Below are 12770 nucleotides of genomic sequence, written 5' to 3'. Positions count from 1 at the left end.
AAAATTTGAAAGCAGTATACTATTCCTTGCATGTTACGTCCATTGTTATGTAGGCAAAACCAAAGAGGCATAAACTTGACCGACCGCCAAGGTCAAGATGCAATCTTCGCAGTTGCTATGTGGTCTTAAATTCTGCAGCTCAGCTAGAAATAGCAAGCAGTAGTTGTTCATGAAAAATTATGATCATTCTTTATAGAACAACCCTCGTAGAAAATGGAAATCTCATACAAATAAAGTGCATATGATATATTAATTTATTATTTTGACGACCAGTTACTAATGTTGGGAAACACAAATGGAAAGCTATGCAGCTATATTTTTATAATTCTGTTAATAAACTATTAATAAAATGACCTTTTGGTAATATTATTTGTTTAAACAATGTGCTTCAAAGTGACTTGTAGCTAAGGAAGTTTGTACTATCTGAGTATTAAAATTGTTGTCTTTGCTCACGTCAAGTGAAATACATAGCCACAAAATACATAGAATGGAAAGATATTCCTTATTTAATAATTTATTATCATTACTACCCATATCACTGAAATTTTCATTAATTTTCGGTCACCATGTTCACTTTCATATAATTCTAAAACTGATTTGAAATAAAAATTAAAATATGTGCAGAATTAGCTTTGTTGGAGTGGGTTTCTTGGTGCAAGGGCTATAATAGCTAAATTGCACTTCTTCCTGTGAAATTAAGTTGAGCACGTGTTATTAAAATGGAATTAGAAATGCATATGTAATATAATCAATTACACATAAATGAAAAACTTAGATTGGAATTGTTCCCAATAACATAACAGATATAGAGACTCCTGTAGGTTAAAGTTGGACTGGAAGAATGCAGCTGTGAAAGGAGGAAATGAGTCCATTCAATAAGAATGTTTTTCAGTAAGTGAGCAGTTGTAGTGCAAGCAATGAGCAATGTGGGGAATCATCTCCTAGCACTAAAAAGATATACATAAGATGAATATGGTCAATATGAGCTCTGGCCAGCACAATCTCTTTGTGTCAATTTGATTGTAAGCTGCATTTCCAAAGATATGCATTGTACTTTATTTTGTCGTAGCTTATTATATATATATATATATATATATGGTTATGACAAATTTCAGTCCACTTTTACTGCATATTTGCTGTATGACTGGCTTATAATATGAGAAAAGAATCTGAACAAGATCACTGTCAGAGGGATTTCTTCATACATCATTTCTTCATTTATTTCTTCTTGCATCATCTGCATTTCCTGGTATTCCAATATTAGCATTAGCATTAGTTGAGGAATATGATGCAAGAAAGCAAGCTTATAGAGCATCAGCCAAAAGAAAAAAGGAAAAAAAAAAAAAAACCCTTCCCATTTCACCACTCCGGTCACTCCAAATGTTTGTCTAGTTCAGCCTTAAATTTATTTAAGCTATCAACGTCCACAACAACAGATGGAAGTCTGTTCCAGCAATCAACTACCCGTTGGCTAAAGGCAAACTTATGCACATCTATTCTACAACTATCTTTCCTCAATTTGAATCTATGCTCCCTCAGGTTCTTAAACTGAGCAAGTGGAAGTATCCCATCAGCATTGAGCCTGCTCAATCCATTCAAGGCCTTATACACCTTAATCAGATCACCTCGCAGGTGCCTAGTCTCCAGATGCTGCAACTTGCAGAACTTAAGCCTTTCTTCATAAGTGAACCCTTTTGTTCCTCTCATCAATCTTGTTGCCCTTCTCTGTACTTGTTGTAGCACCTCTACATCCTTCCTAAAATGAGGCCTCCAGACCTGTATACAGTACTCAAGGTGTGGCCTGACTATTGCCTTATACAAAGGGATAATCACCTCCTTGTCTCTGCTAGCAAAATTCCTATATATAATTGACAAAATTCCATGACCTGCTCTGGCAGCCCGTCTACACTATTCAGAGAACTTCCTATCTGACTGCACAATTACCTCCAGATTTTTTTTCATTCTCCACCTTCTTGAGTGTAGTATGACAGAGTTGGTACGTTTCTCTAGAGTTACTGCTCCCCATATACAGTACTTTGCATTTGTCAATGTTAAACTTCAGTTGCCTATGAATAGAGTTTATTGTTAACAAGCTGAAATATATGAGATTTTAGTTGCTTTAGAAGTGGATGCGAAGGATGAAAATTATTTTGGACAGACCACTTCTCTCGAAGAGGGCATATAGATTATAGTCTTCAGACTGAAAAGAACAGCAAGAGAATGGAAGCCAGATTAATAGCAGTGAGTTTAACAGTGAACATGCTGCATTCATGTGATAGAGAGAGTAGATATTGGGAGGAACACTGTAGATCCCACAGTTATATCAGTGTTTGAGCCATTAGTATAAATTTTCAGAGCTTTTGCACTGTTGAAGGAGTGGGCTGCATATAGCTTTTTGACGTCCAAAATGCTTCCTTCAACAAAAGTAGCTAACACATGAGGGAATGCATATTTTCCATTGAAAGTTGTACTATTTCTGCATCTTTATAATTATTTTCCAGATATACAGGGTGTCCCAAAAAGGTGTAACCAATTTTAAATGTTTGTAACAAATGTAATTTTAATGACAGAAACACAAAACCTGCACTAAATGTGAGAAAAACAGTTGAAGTTTTTACTTCAATAATTCATTCTTTTCTTTTGCAGATTGTGACAGTTGTCCTGAAGTTTAAATAGAGAGATAACAAATGGATCCCGTGACCAAAGCACATGTAGTGGAGTGGTTTATTGAAACCCAGTCTGAAATGCAGGTTCAGCAAAATGTCAGAATTTGGGGGACTGAAAACCCCACACTGCGTGCAGGAGTATCAGCGAGATAGCCCAAAGGTGAATGTGTGGTGTGGCATCATGGTTGATCGTGTTACTGGACCCTTTTTTCTTTCAAAGAGTGACTGTGAGAGCGGATAATTACTAGGACATGCTTGAGCTTTATGTGTATCCTCAATTGGATGAACTGCCAAATGGGGTTATTTTCCAACAGGATGGAGTGCCGCCACATTGGGCTTTGAGTGTGAGGAGGTCTCTTGATGACAAGTTTTCTGGCCATTGGATTGGGCATGATGGTCCCATTGCGTGGCCACAATGTTCACCAGATTTATCCCCTTGTGATTTCTTCTTATGGGGATTCATCAAAGACAGTCTACAAGACTCCTGTTGCAGACATCGCAGACTTAAAGCGCAGAATTACAAATACAATTACCATGATTAAGTGTGACATCCTTGAAAAAACATGGGATGAACTTTATTACCGATTAGATATTGTTTTTGTGACAAGTGGTGCACTGCGCTAAATATGAGAAAAACTTCAACTGTTGTTTTTCTCACATTTAGTGCAGGTTTTGTGTTTCTATCATTAAAATTACATTTGTCACAAACATTTAAAATTGGTTACACCTTTTTGGGACACCCTGTATATTCCATTGCTGATTCATGTAGTTCTTGGAGGCAGATTCTTGTAGGTTTATTTTCGTGAGGGTTATTTCTGAAAAGGTTTACTCATTAAGAAACATAGAGGTGTGTCCAAATAGGATGAGAAAAGAGAATATGGATTTTTACTGTACGATTAGTAAGTAGCATCTTCTTCTAAACGTGAAGTGGAGGTTCACCGGCATCTATAAACAGACTTTTAACTAGCAATGTCCAGAATGCTTGAAGGGCAATCCTGAGAGCACTTTTAAATTTCTTTAAATGATAACTTTTATTTATATATTAAATTAATTATAAATGATATATTAACTATTACCAGCATACTGAAGCAACCAATTCAAAAAACATAAGACTTGATAAATTACTGAATTTCTCCCCTAGTTACAAACAGCCGACCTACAACTGTGCATGCAAACAAATCATCATAAGATAAACAACTTCATGTTATGAATATAACAAATTCATGTTATGTTTCATGAATAATAAATATCTGAACATTCTTTTCATGAAAAAAAAATATCTGAACTACCTTCAGATATTTTTTTTTCTCTGATCAATTAAAAAAGGATAAAAACTAACAAAAACTACATATGATTGAACTAATAGTATTAGTATTAGAATGGCTAATACGATGCAAGGAAGTGGACTTTTTCTGCAGTCAAAAAAAGAAAAGAAAATAAAAAAAATGGGAAAAAAGTTTCCCCAACACTCGTATTTTCCTTATTGCTAAAAGTAACAATCGAATTCCATTTTGAACTTTACCAAACTTTCCACTTCAACTACCATGGGAAGTAATTTATTCCAATGATGAGATGAGATCCAGCCTTTATTGTGCCTTAAGATTTTATTTGTGACATAGTTCTTAATTCTCCTACAGTGAAAATATAACTCTTTCAATCATTTTATCAATCCCCTTCAGAGTTTTATATAAGTTGGTCAGATTTCTAGCTGAAAAGCATAGTAGCTAGAAATCCCCTAAGATTTCTAGCTGCTATGCTTTGCAGTCCACACCTTCTAACTTTTTCTTCATGTAGCCATATCAATTTGCACTCCTCGCCATTATGGTTTCCCTTCTTTGAACTCTCTCCAGAAGCTCTATGACTTTCTTCAGGTGTTAGCTCAAGACCTGAACATAATACTCCAAACGTGCCAGTATCATCATCATCCTATTCAGAGGAACAACATCCTTTTCTCTACCTGTGAAGGTTCTATAAATCATAGCTAGAACATCATAAATCATAACCCTTAAGTACTTTTTCTGTTACCCAGGACAAACCATACATTTAGAACATTAAACTTCAGTTGTCATAACTGCACCATATCTGCAAGTAATCCAATCTGCTCATTAACTAGTTTTCTTATCTTTAAATCATCAGAAAACTTTGACAACTGTATTCCCTTGTCAATAGGATTTACTCCATAAAATAATGTTGTTGATAGTTTAGTGTCCATACTAAGAGCTCATAATACTGTACTTTTTTTTGAAAGTCACAGAGCCAGAGATTGCAAAACAAAAAACTGGTAGTTCAGCCTGATAGCCACTAGGTTGATCTGCTAATTACTATCTGCCAAGCCAAATTTCTTAACAACCATGTTTATCAAGCTGTGCTAATAGTTCACCAATTTTTGTTTCTTAAACAAACTCTTTATTTAGTAAATGTCTGGTTGCACAACAGTTATCAATAACAGTAACCAATCACTTAAATTACTGAGACTATATGGAAGCAAAAATTTATCTTAGTGAACAGATAAGAATATCTCACTCATGTTTTCATGATCACCAATATATAAATAATATGAATTCATCTTACAAAGACAAAATCAGTAAACATACATTGAAGTATAGTGCTCAATAATCCTATAAAGTCAAAAGAAAATCTACAGGTGGAGCAAGATCATTTTCTAGCTTCTCCATGTCATTCTGTTATAACATCACTCCTCATCAACAAACTGTTGGTCTAAGAAAAGCAATTATTACTATCAGCAGCAGTACCATGAATTATCAGAAAGGAATACAGAGAGAGAGAGAGAGAGGGAGCAAAAGACATACAGACAGAGAAGGGGGGGAGAACTAGTCAATGATCTTCAATTAACTGCTGATTTATTCTGAATATAGGTCAAAATACATGCATAAGTTGCATACTCACCAATGAGTTAAGTAAGTTTTAAGTTAATGCCCCTATGTGTGTACCATACAGCATTTCCCCAAGAGCTGAGGCTAGTTACAACCTACTCACCCATTCTTTGCCAAGGCATCAAGGAATTCTAAATCATAACAAGTTGAGAGGCACTCTCAGGCTTTGGAGGAAGAGGAGAAAGGGCGTTACCAGTAGCCTAACCACTCACTGTTAAAACTTAAAATATACACCATTCAGACTTATGAGTGGAATAGTTGTATTATACTCATATGTGTAGTCTACTCATTCATCTGATGTTATGCAAAGAACTGAGTTAAACCTTTTATCAAGTATAATTAACAAACTACATATCTACATTCTATTAATTGATAAATAATTCTGAAAATGCACTGCTTACCTTGTAATATCTTCTTGAAGTTGTGTTGGGTCAGGTGGATAAAATTTAACTTCAAAAGAAAAGAGCCATGGATTATCTAAAAAATAAATGAAGCATGATTATAGATAATATAACTTCCCCAGTCAAAGTTTTTATTAAACTTAATAAAAGCACAGATAACATTTTAAATTAATTTACTTTATATATACGTTAAACATAGTAAAAGATAATATTTAAAATTAATTTACTTTAGATATAGGTTAAACATAGTAAACCAAAAAACTGAAATCATTACTGGTGAATCATCTAAAGAGGCTCAACATATATTTTATGCAATACAATGAAGAGCTGCGGTTACACCATTACACCAAAGATGGAAAATATATTAGGGAGTGGGGGGGGGGAAATGATAGTCATTTCTTCCTGTTTGTTTATAACCATTACTCAGGATTTTTGGCTAAAACATTTATTAAAAAAATATATTTAAAGTTGCTTAAAAATCTTTTCTAGCACTCCCACTATTCAAACCACAGACAAAAATTTTCTGTGTACAGAACTGGGTTATACTGCTATCCTCCATTTATTTTTATATTTTACAAAAGTTTTAAGTATTAGTTCTGTATACTGCATGGTAACTCACAGATATTCTTGAAACAGGCTGTTGTCACAGTAATCAAGCAAAAAATAATAGAATTGTCTTTCAGTGATGTGTTATTCATTTAAAAGTACAGGCAACCCTCGTATAACACAGTACTTCTACAACACGGTTTCATTATAACTTGATCTAATGAAGCCATTAGATCAAGACATTATAAATTGCGGCAATCCTCTCACAACACGGTACTTATATAACACGGTTAGAGAATTTCGGTAAACCTCACATAACACTGCATTTTTGAGCTTTTGTGCTGGGAAAATCCTGCTATTATGTTGGATGTAATTTTTCAACGTTTCCACTCTTTGAATCCCGCTGTTGTCACTAGTCACAAAAAAAATTATTGAGAAATCCTTGTATTTTATTTTGTTGGGAAATTCCCATGTTATGTTCTGTGCTATTGAACTTGTACTTGTTGAACATGTGGAAAAATCTAGATTTTTCAGTTTTATTACTATTGGATAGCATGCCAGACCATCCAAAAGATTTAAGTCATCCAAATGTTGAAGTTATGTTCCTACTGCCACAGTTGTACTGGGTTAATACAACTTCTTTCATTCAGCCATTAGATCAAGACATTATACCCACCTTTAAAACTCATTATATCAGAAAATTGTTACAATAAATTTTGGAAAAAATTGATTCCAAATCTATTGAAGTAATGGAGGCATGGAAACATTTCTCAATTGCAGACTGTATCAGAATCATAGCTTTATTGCTGAAAGAAGTAAAACTGTCAACAGGTGCATGTTGGAAAAATGTATAGCCAGAGCTTTTCATTCAGGAAATATGATCAAACGGGCAGAAAATGGAATTGGTGTGATAGTAGAATTTGCTACGTCGGTAGGAGGGGAAGGTTTTGATGATATGGCTACTGAAGTCCTCGTGGGTAGCACAATTCACAGAATCGCCCTCCTCTCCACACCACCTGGAAAAGAGTTCAAATTCCATTGATGAAAGGAGGAATTTTTATGGGTCTTTTTCACAACATGGCTGAGTTGGTGGATGCAAAGACAGTCAGGCTTGGGTGAGGGTAGCATGGTTTTTTCTCCCAGAAACTTGGGTTTTTCGTCCAGCAAAACAGAAAATCGATCTCAGGACACATGTAATTTATAGACAATATACAGAGATTAACATGGCCTTAGTCGCTGATGCTCTTAAAAAAATAAAAAAAGATATGATTACTGAAGACGTTCAAGAATTACTGGTAGATTCTTTACCGGTAATTCTATTTGGTGCAAATCTACGCCGGATTTGGTGCAAATGGCACTGGAGGTAAAATCAATTCAGATGATGATATCACAGATGAAAATTCTAAACTTCCAAATTTTACACTAAAAAGCATATGGGAAGGGATAAAGTTAGCCAAGCAATTATAATCTTATTTTTTAAATGCAGATCCTTGAATGAAAGGAGTCCAAAGTTCAAAAGGGAGCTTCAAAAATGCTTAGTTCCATACAATGAAATTCACAAAGATTTATCAAGCAAAAGCAAACAAACCCAGATTACTGATTTTTTAAAGAGAGCAGAAGATACATGAAATATAGAATGGTGTATTTTTGTTAGCTTTCGGAATGTAATCCCCCTTTTTGTACTTTTTCTTAGTCACATATAACACTGTTTCACACAACATGACATTTTACCTAATAACTGTGTTATATGAGGGTTACCTGTAGTTGAATGGCAAAAGATGTTTTCTCTACCTTGAACAAACATCACAGTCATTACTCACTGCAGCTGAAATCCTGCTGGTCAAAAATACATAATTAAATTTTTCCCTTGTTTAATGGGTGTGGAAATATCTTAGATAACATGACTAACATTGCTGATGAACTGTATAGGTACATCCAGAAACCTTTACAGACGAAAGACCCTTCATAGTGAGTGAGGCTGAGAAATTAACAATGCTGAAATTACAGCTGATTGTTTATTAGAAAAGCTTGGGAGCACAAGGCAAATAAGGCTCCTGGATTTCATGACACAAACCCAGTAATGTGAGGGAGGCAGCAAGAGAGTTTATTGAACCATTAAGATTAATTATGACAGCATCACTGGAGTCAGGAGAGATTCCTTTGGATTGAAAGATTGCAAATGTATCATGAAGGCAAAAGATTGAAGTAGGTAACTACTTCAGTCAGTCTGACTTGGAAGTAATGATAAAGAATTTAATACAAGGACTTATATAAAAACGTAATTTTGAAGGATACACAACATGGTCTTGTTAAGGGAAAAATCATGTTTAATTAAGCTGGTCACTCATTAGAGGTAACTGTATAAGATAGAACATGCTGGAAACATTAGTGAGATTCAGAGTTGGATTGTGGGGTGGCTGCATAGGGTTGTGATTAACAGTTACTCTTCGGAATGGTCTAATTTTAGAAGTGGAGTTCCCCAAGGATCGCCTCTGGAACCACTGTTGTTTCTGATTTTAATAAGTGACATCGATGGGGATGCAATGTTGAAATTTTCAGATGATGTGAAGGTTAATGATCAGCACCAAGCAGCACTCCTTCAGGACAACTTTCATAGGCTTCACAGATGGTCTGAAAAGTGGACTACGTTTTAATGCAGCAAAATGCAGTCTTACACTTGGAGAATAGCAAACCTAAAATAACTTACTTTCATTGAATAAAAAACAGTAGAGGAGGAAGAAAAGGATCTAAGAGTTATGATACTTATGATACAGGTAGATATGAAGGTCTCTAAGCAGTGCAGACATGTGGCAAGAAAGGACATGATATTCTATTAATGATATTTATCACAGATTTGCTTATAGAGATAGAGGTCATAATCCCACTGTATAATGCAAATGTAGTATCATTTGTAGTACCTAAAAAACAATGCTAAGCTTCTTGAAAGGGTCCAAAGATGGGTAAACCACTTGGTAAAATATGCAAACTGGTCCCTCGTGAGGGAAGACTTTGAATGTGTGGGCGACAGAGCATGGCAACTAGATAACTTAGAGGGGGACTTGATTGAAGTATATGAGGCTCTGATTGAAGTACATAAAACATCTCTAATTTTTTCTTATATATTTATTACTTATTATTTTTTTTTAATTTTTGGATGGTTTGGCTTCATTACATTATATGGCTAATGAAAAGAGGTATTTAAAACTATAACCATAATGTGAGAGCATCTTTAAATTTAGGAAAAATCCATATAGATTAGAGATATGCAAATGTATTTCCTATTCAAATTGCAGTTCAAAGGGTGAAATGGATAACTACTGACCTGTAGTTTGATCTCTTAGCCAGGGAAAATAATAGAGTCAATAGTTAAAAGTGTAATGCAAGGTCACCTTGATAGGCATGGAGCAAATCATAGCACGAATTCTTTAAAGATAGATCATGCCTAACCAATCTTATTAACTACTATAAGATTATCAAAAAGGAACTGGATGCAAAGAATAATTCTTTGAATCCAGTTGATTGAATACTGTATTGCATGTATGATTGTTGTATAAATTGGACTAATGTTGCATTAAGGGCAAATAACTACTAGGGATCGTTAAAGTAGTAATGAAAAGAGAGATGGTCAAGTGGTAATAGACAAAGGATGGTTAAGTGGGAGCAGACAAAAAGTGGTTATGAATGATCACTGTTCTTCATCAACTAATGTGACAAATGGGATAGTACTACAGGATTCGGTGATGGGTCTCTTACTGTTTGTTAATATTTATTAATGATATTTCAAGTTTGACATTAAGTTTTTTGATAATACACAGGTGAGCACATTGGTTAATAACAATAATCAGGATATGCTACTGCAAGGAGAAATTGGTAACCTAATCAGATGGGCTTAAAGATGGTAGCATTACCATTAGTAGAGGCATATGATGCAAGAAAGCAAGCTTATGCAGCATCAGCCAAAAAAAAAAAAAAAAAAAAAAAAAAAACCACTCCCATTTCACCCCTCCGTTCGTTCGAAATACCTGTCCAGCTGAGCCTTAAATTTATTTAGGCTATCAACTTCAACAACAAGGGATGGAAGTCTGTTCCACCAACCAACTACCCGCAGGCTAAAGGCAAATTTCCGCACATCTATCCTACATCGGTCTTTCCTCAATTTGAATTTATGCCCGCTCAGGTGATTATTCTGAGCAAGAGGAGGAATCCCATCAGCATTGAGCATGCTCAAACCATTCAAGGCTTTACACACCTCTATCAGATCACCTCGCTGGTGCCTAGTCTCCAGACACTGTAATTTGCAAAACTTAAGCCTTTCTTCGTAAGAGCAACCCTTTGTTCCATTCACTAATCTTGTTGCCCTTCTCTGTACTTGTTCCAGCAGCTCTACATCCTTCTTGAAATGAGGCCTCCAGACCTGTGTACAGTACTCAAGGTGTGGCCTGACCATTGCCTTATACAAGGGAATAATCACCTCTTTATCCCTGCTAGAAAAATTCCTGCATATCATTGACAAGACACCATGAGCTACTATTGCAGCCCATCTCACTGCTCAAGAAACTTCATATCTGCCTGCACAATTACCCCCAGGTCCTTTTCATTCTCTACCACTGTCAGTGTAGTACCACAGAGTTGATACATTGCTCTGGGGTTACTGTTTCCCATATGTAGTATTTTACATTTGTCAATATTAAACTTCATTTGCCACCTCTCAGCCCATCTGCTCAACCTTTCCAGATCCTGTTGCAGCAGTATACTGTCAGTAGTGTCCTTAACAACCATGCCAACCTTTGTATCGTCTGCAAACTTGGACATTAAATTTGATATACCATCATCAATATCATTTATAAATAGAGAAAACAACAATGGACCCAACACTGAACCCTGAGGTTCAGTGTTGCCTCGTGGTCTTCGGTCAAAAGGATATCAGCAGGATTATGACGAATCTTGATGATAAGCAAGTTCTAGGTCCTGATGGTATTTCTCCAGTTGTTCTCAAAACCTGTGCTCCTGAAGTTACTCCTGTTCTTTGCCACCTTTTTTCAATTTCTTATTCCAAAGGTGTTTTTCCTTCTGCTTGGAAATTTTCTCATATCCAGCCAGTTCCTAAAAAGGGTGACAAATCCCTCCCATCAAATTATGGTCCCATTGCAATTACTTCTACTCTTTCTAAAATAATGGAGAAATCAATTAACCACCAACTCTTAAACTACCTAGAAACCTTCCGTCAGTGTCGATCGACTGGAGATATTCTGGCTTATGTTATCCATTTATGGACAAATTCAATGGAAAAGTTCGGAGAAACACAAGCAGTTGCTCTTGATATCTCAAAGCCTTTCGATCGTGTTTGGCATAAAGGTCTCCTAAACAAGCTTCCATCTTATGGTTTGCCAACTGTTTTTCGCAATTGGTTATCCAGTTTTCTCTCTGATCGCTCACTGAGGGTTATGGTGGATGGCTCTCTGTCTTCTAACTTTTCCACTAATGCCGGTGTCCCCCAAGGTTCAGTTCTTTCCCCCACTCTTTTCCTCTTTTTTTTTTTTTTTTTTTTTTTTTTTTAAATGAAAACCCCAAACACGAAAGGTATCAAAACCTATAGTACTTAGTACCGTGCATGGGTTGGAGGAGAAGTATGGGGGGAGGGGGATGCCAGAAACTTTGCTCTAGAGACTAAACATGGGTTTCGCCACTTCAAGCCTCCAATAAGCAAAGTGGTGGTATTTCACTGGTTGATGAAAGTCATCTACCACCTCTTGTATAGTAATGATCTTCTTCCACTGACTGGAAATCCTATCTATAGTTTTGCCGATGATAGCACATTGCATTCCACTTTCCATTTTGAGAAACCTTGCCCTGCTCAAATCAACTTCAACTTCTCAAATATCTGCTACCAATTCCTTAAATGCTGATCTCCAGGTAATTCTCCAGTGGGGCAAAGACAACTTATTTGATTTCAATCCTTCGAAAACTCAGTCTTGTCTTATATCTCACAAAAAGGATTCTTCTGCTCCTATGCTTATCTTTGGTGACATTCCGATTTCTAAGCAAGATAATATATCTCTGTTGGGGATTACCCAGACTTCTAATCTCTCTTGGCATAAGCACATTACAAATATTGCTTCCTCTGCATCTAAAAAACTTGGTTTTCTCTTTCACTCTTGGCGTTACTCTTCTTACAAACAGCTATTCACTCTTTACAAATCACAAGTACGCCCTACCATGGAATATTGTTCTCACATCTGGGGCAGTGCCCCCAAAACCTCTCT

The 12770-nt window shown here is 35.8% G+C and overlaps 1 protein-coding gene across 6 annotated transcripts in view; it reads right to left on the bottom strand.

The window, feature by feature from the left end:
- LOC150086618 (uncharacterized) overlaps window positions 1-12770 on the bottom strand; it is a 344793-nt gene that overhangs the window by 119676 nt on the left and 212347 nt on the right. For all 6 annotated transcript variants that reach the window (XR_016546895.1, XM_090372632.1, XM_090372628.1 and 3 more), the window contains one exon: window positions 5962-6037. Coding sequence is in view for 5 of the 6 variants with exons in the window: in XM_090372632.1 (XP_090228758.1) it covers window positions 5962-6037 (76 nt within the window). In the remaining variant the exon portion in view is untranslated. The remainder of the gene's footprint in view (window positions 1-5961; window positions 6038-12770) is intronic.

This window comes from Mastigoproctus giganteus, chromosome 4 (assembly GCF_048544385.1).
Source record: "Mastigoproctus giganteus isolate SK-2022 chromosome 4, ASM4854438v1, whole genome shotgun sequence".
In the NCBI taxonomy this organism is placed as follows: domain Eukaryota; kingdom Metazoa; phylum Arthropoda; class Arachnida; order Uropygi; family Thelyphonidae; genus Mastigoproctus; species Mastigoproctus giganteus.
Note: the sequence above shows the minus strand (reverse complement) of the source record. Positions and strands in the feature narration are given on the sequence as shown.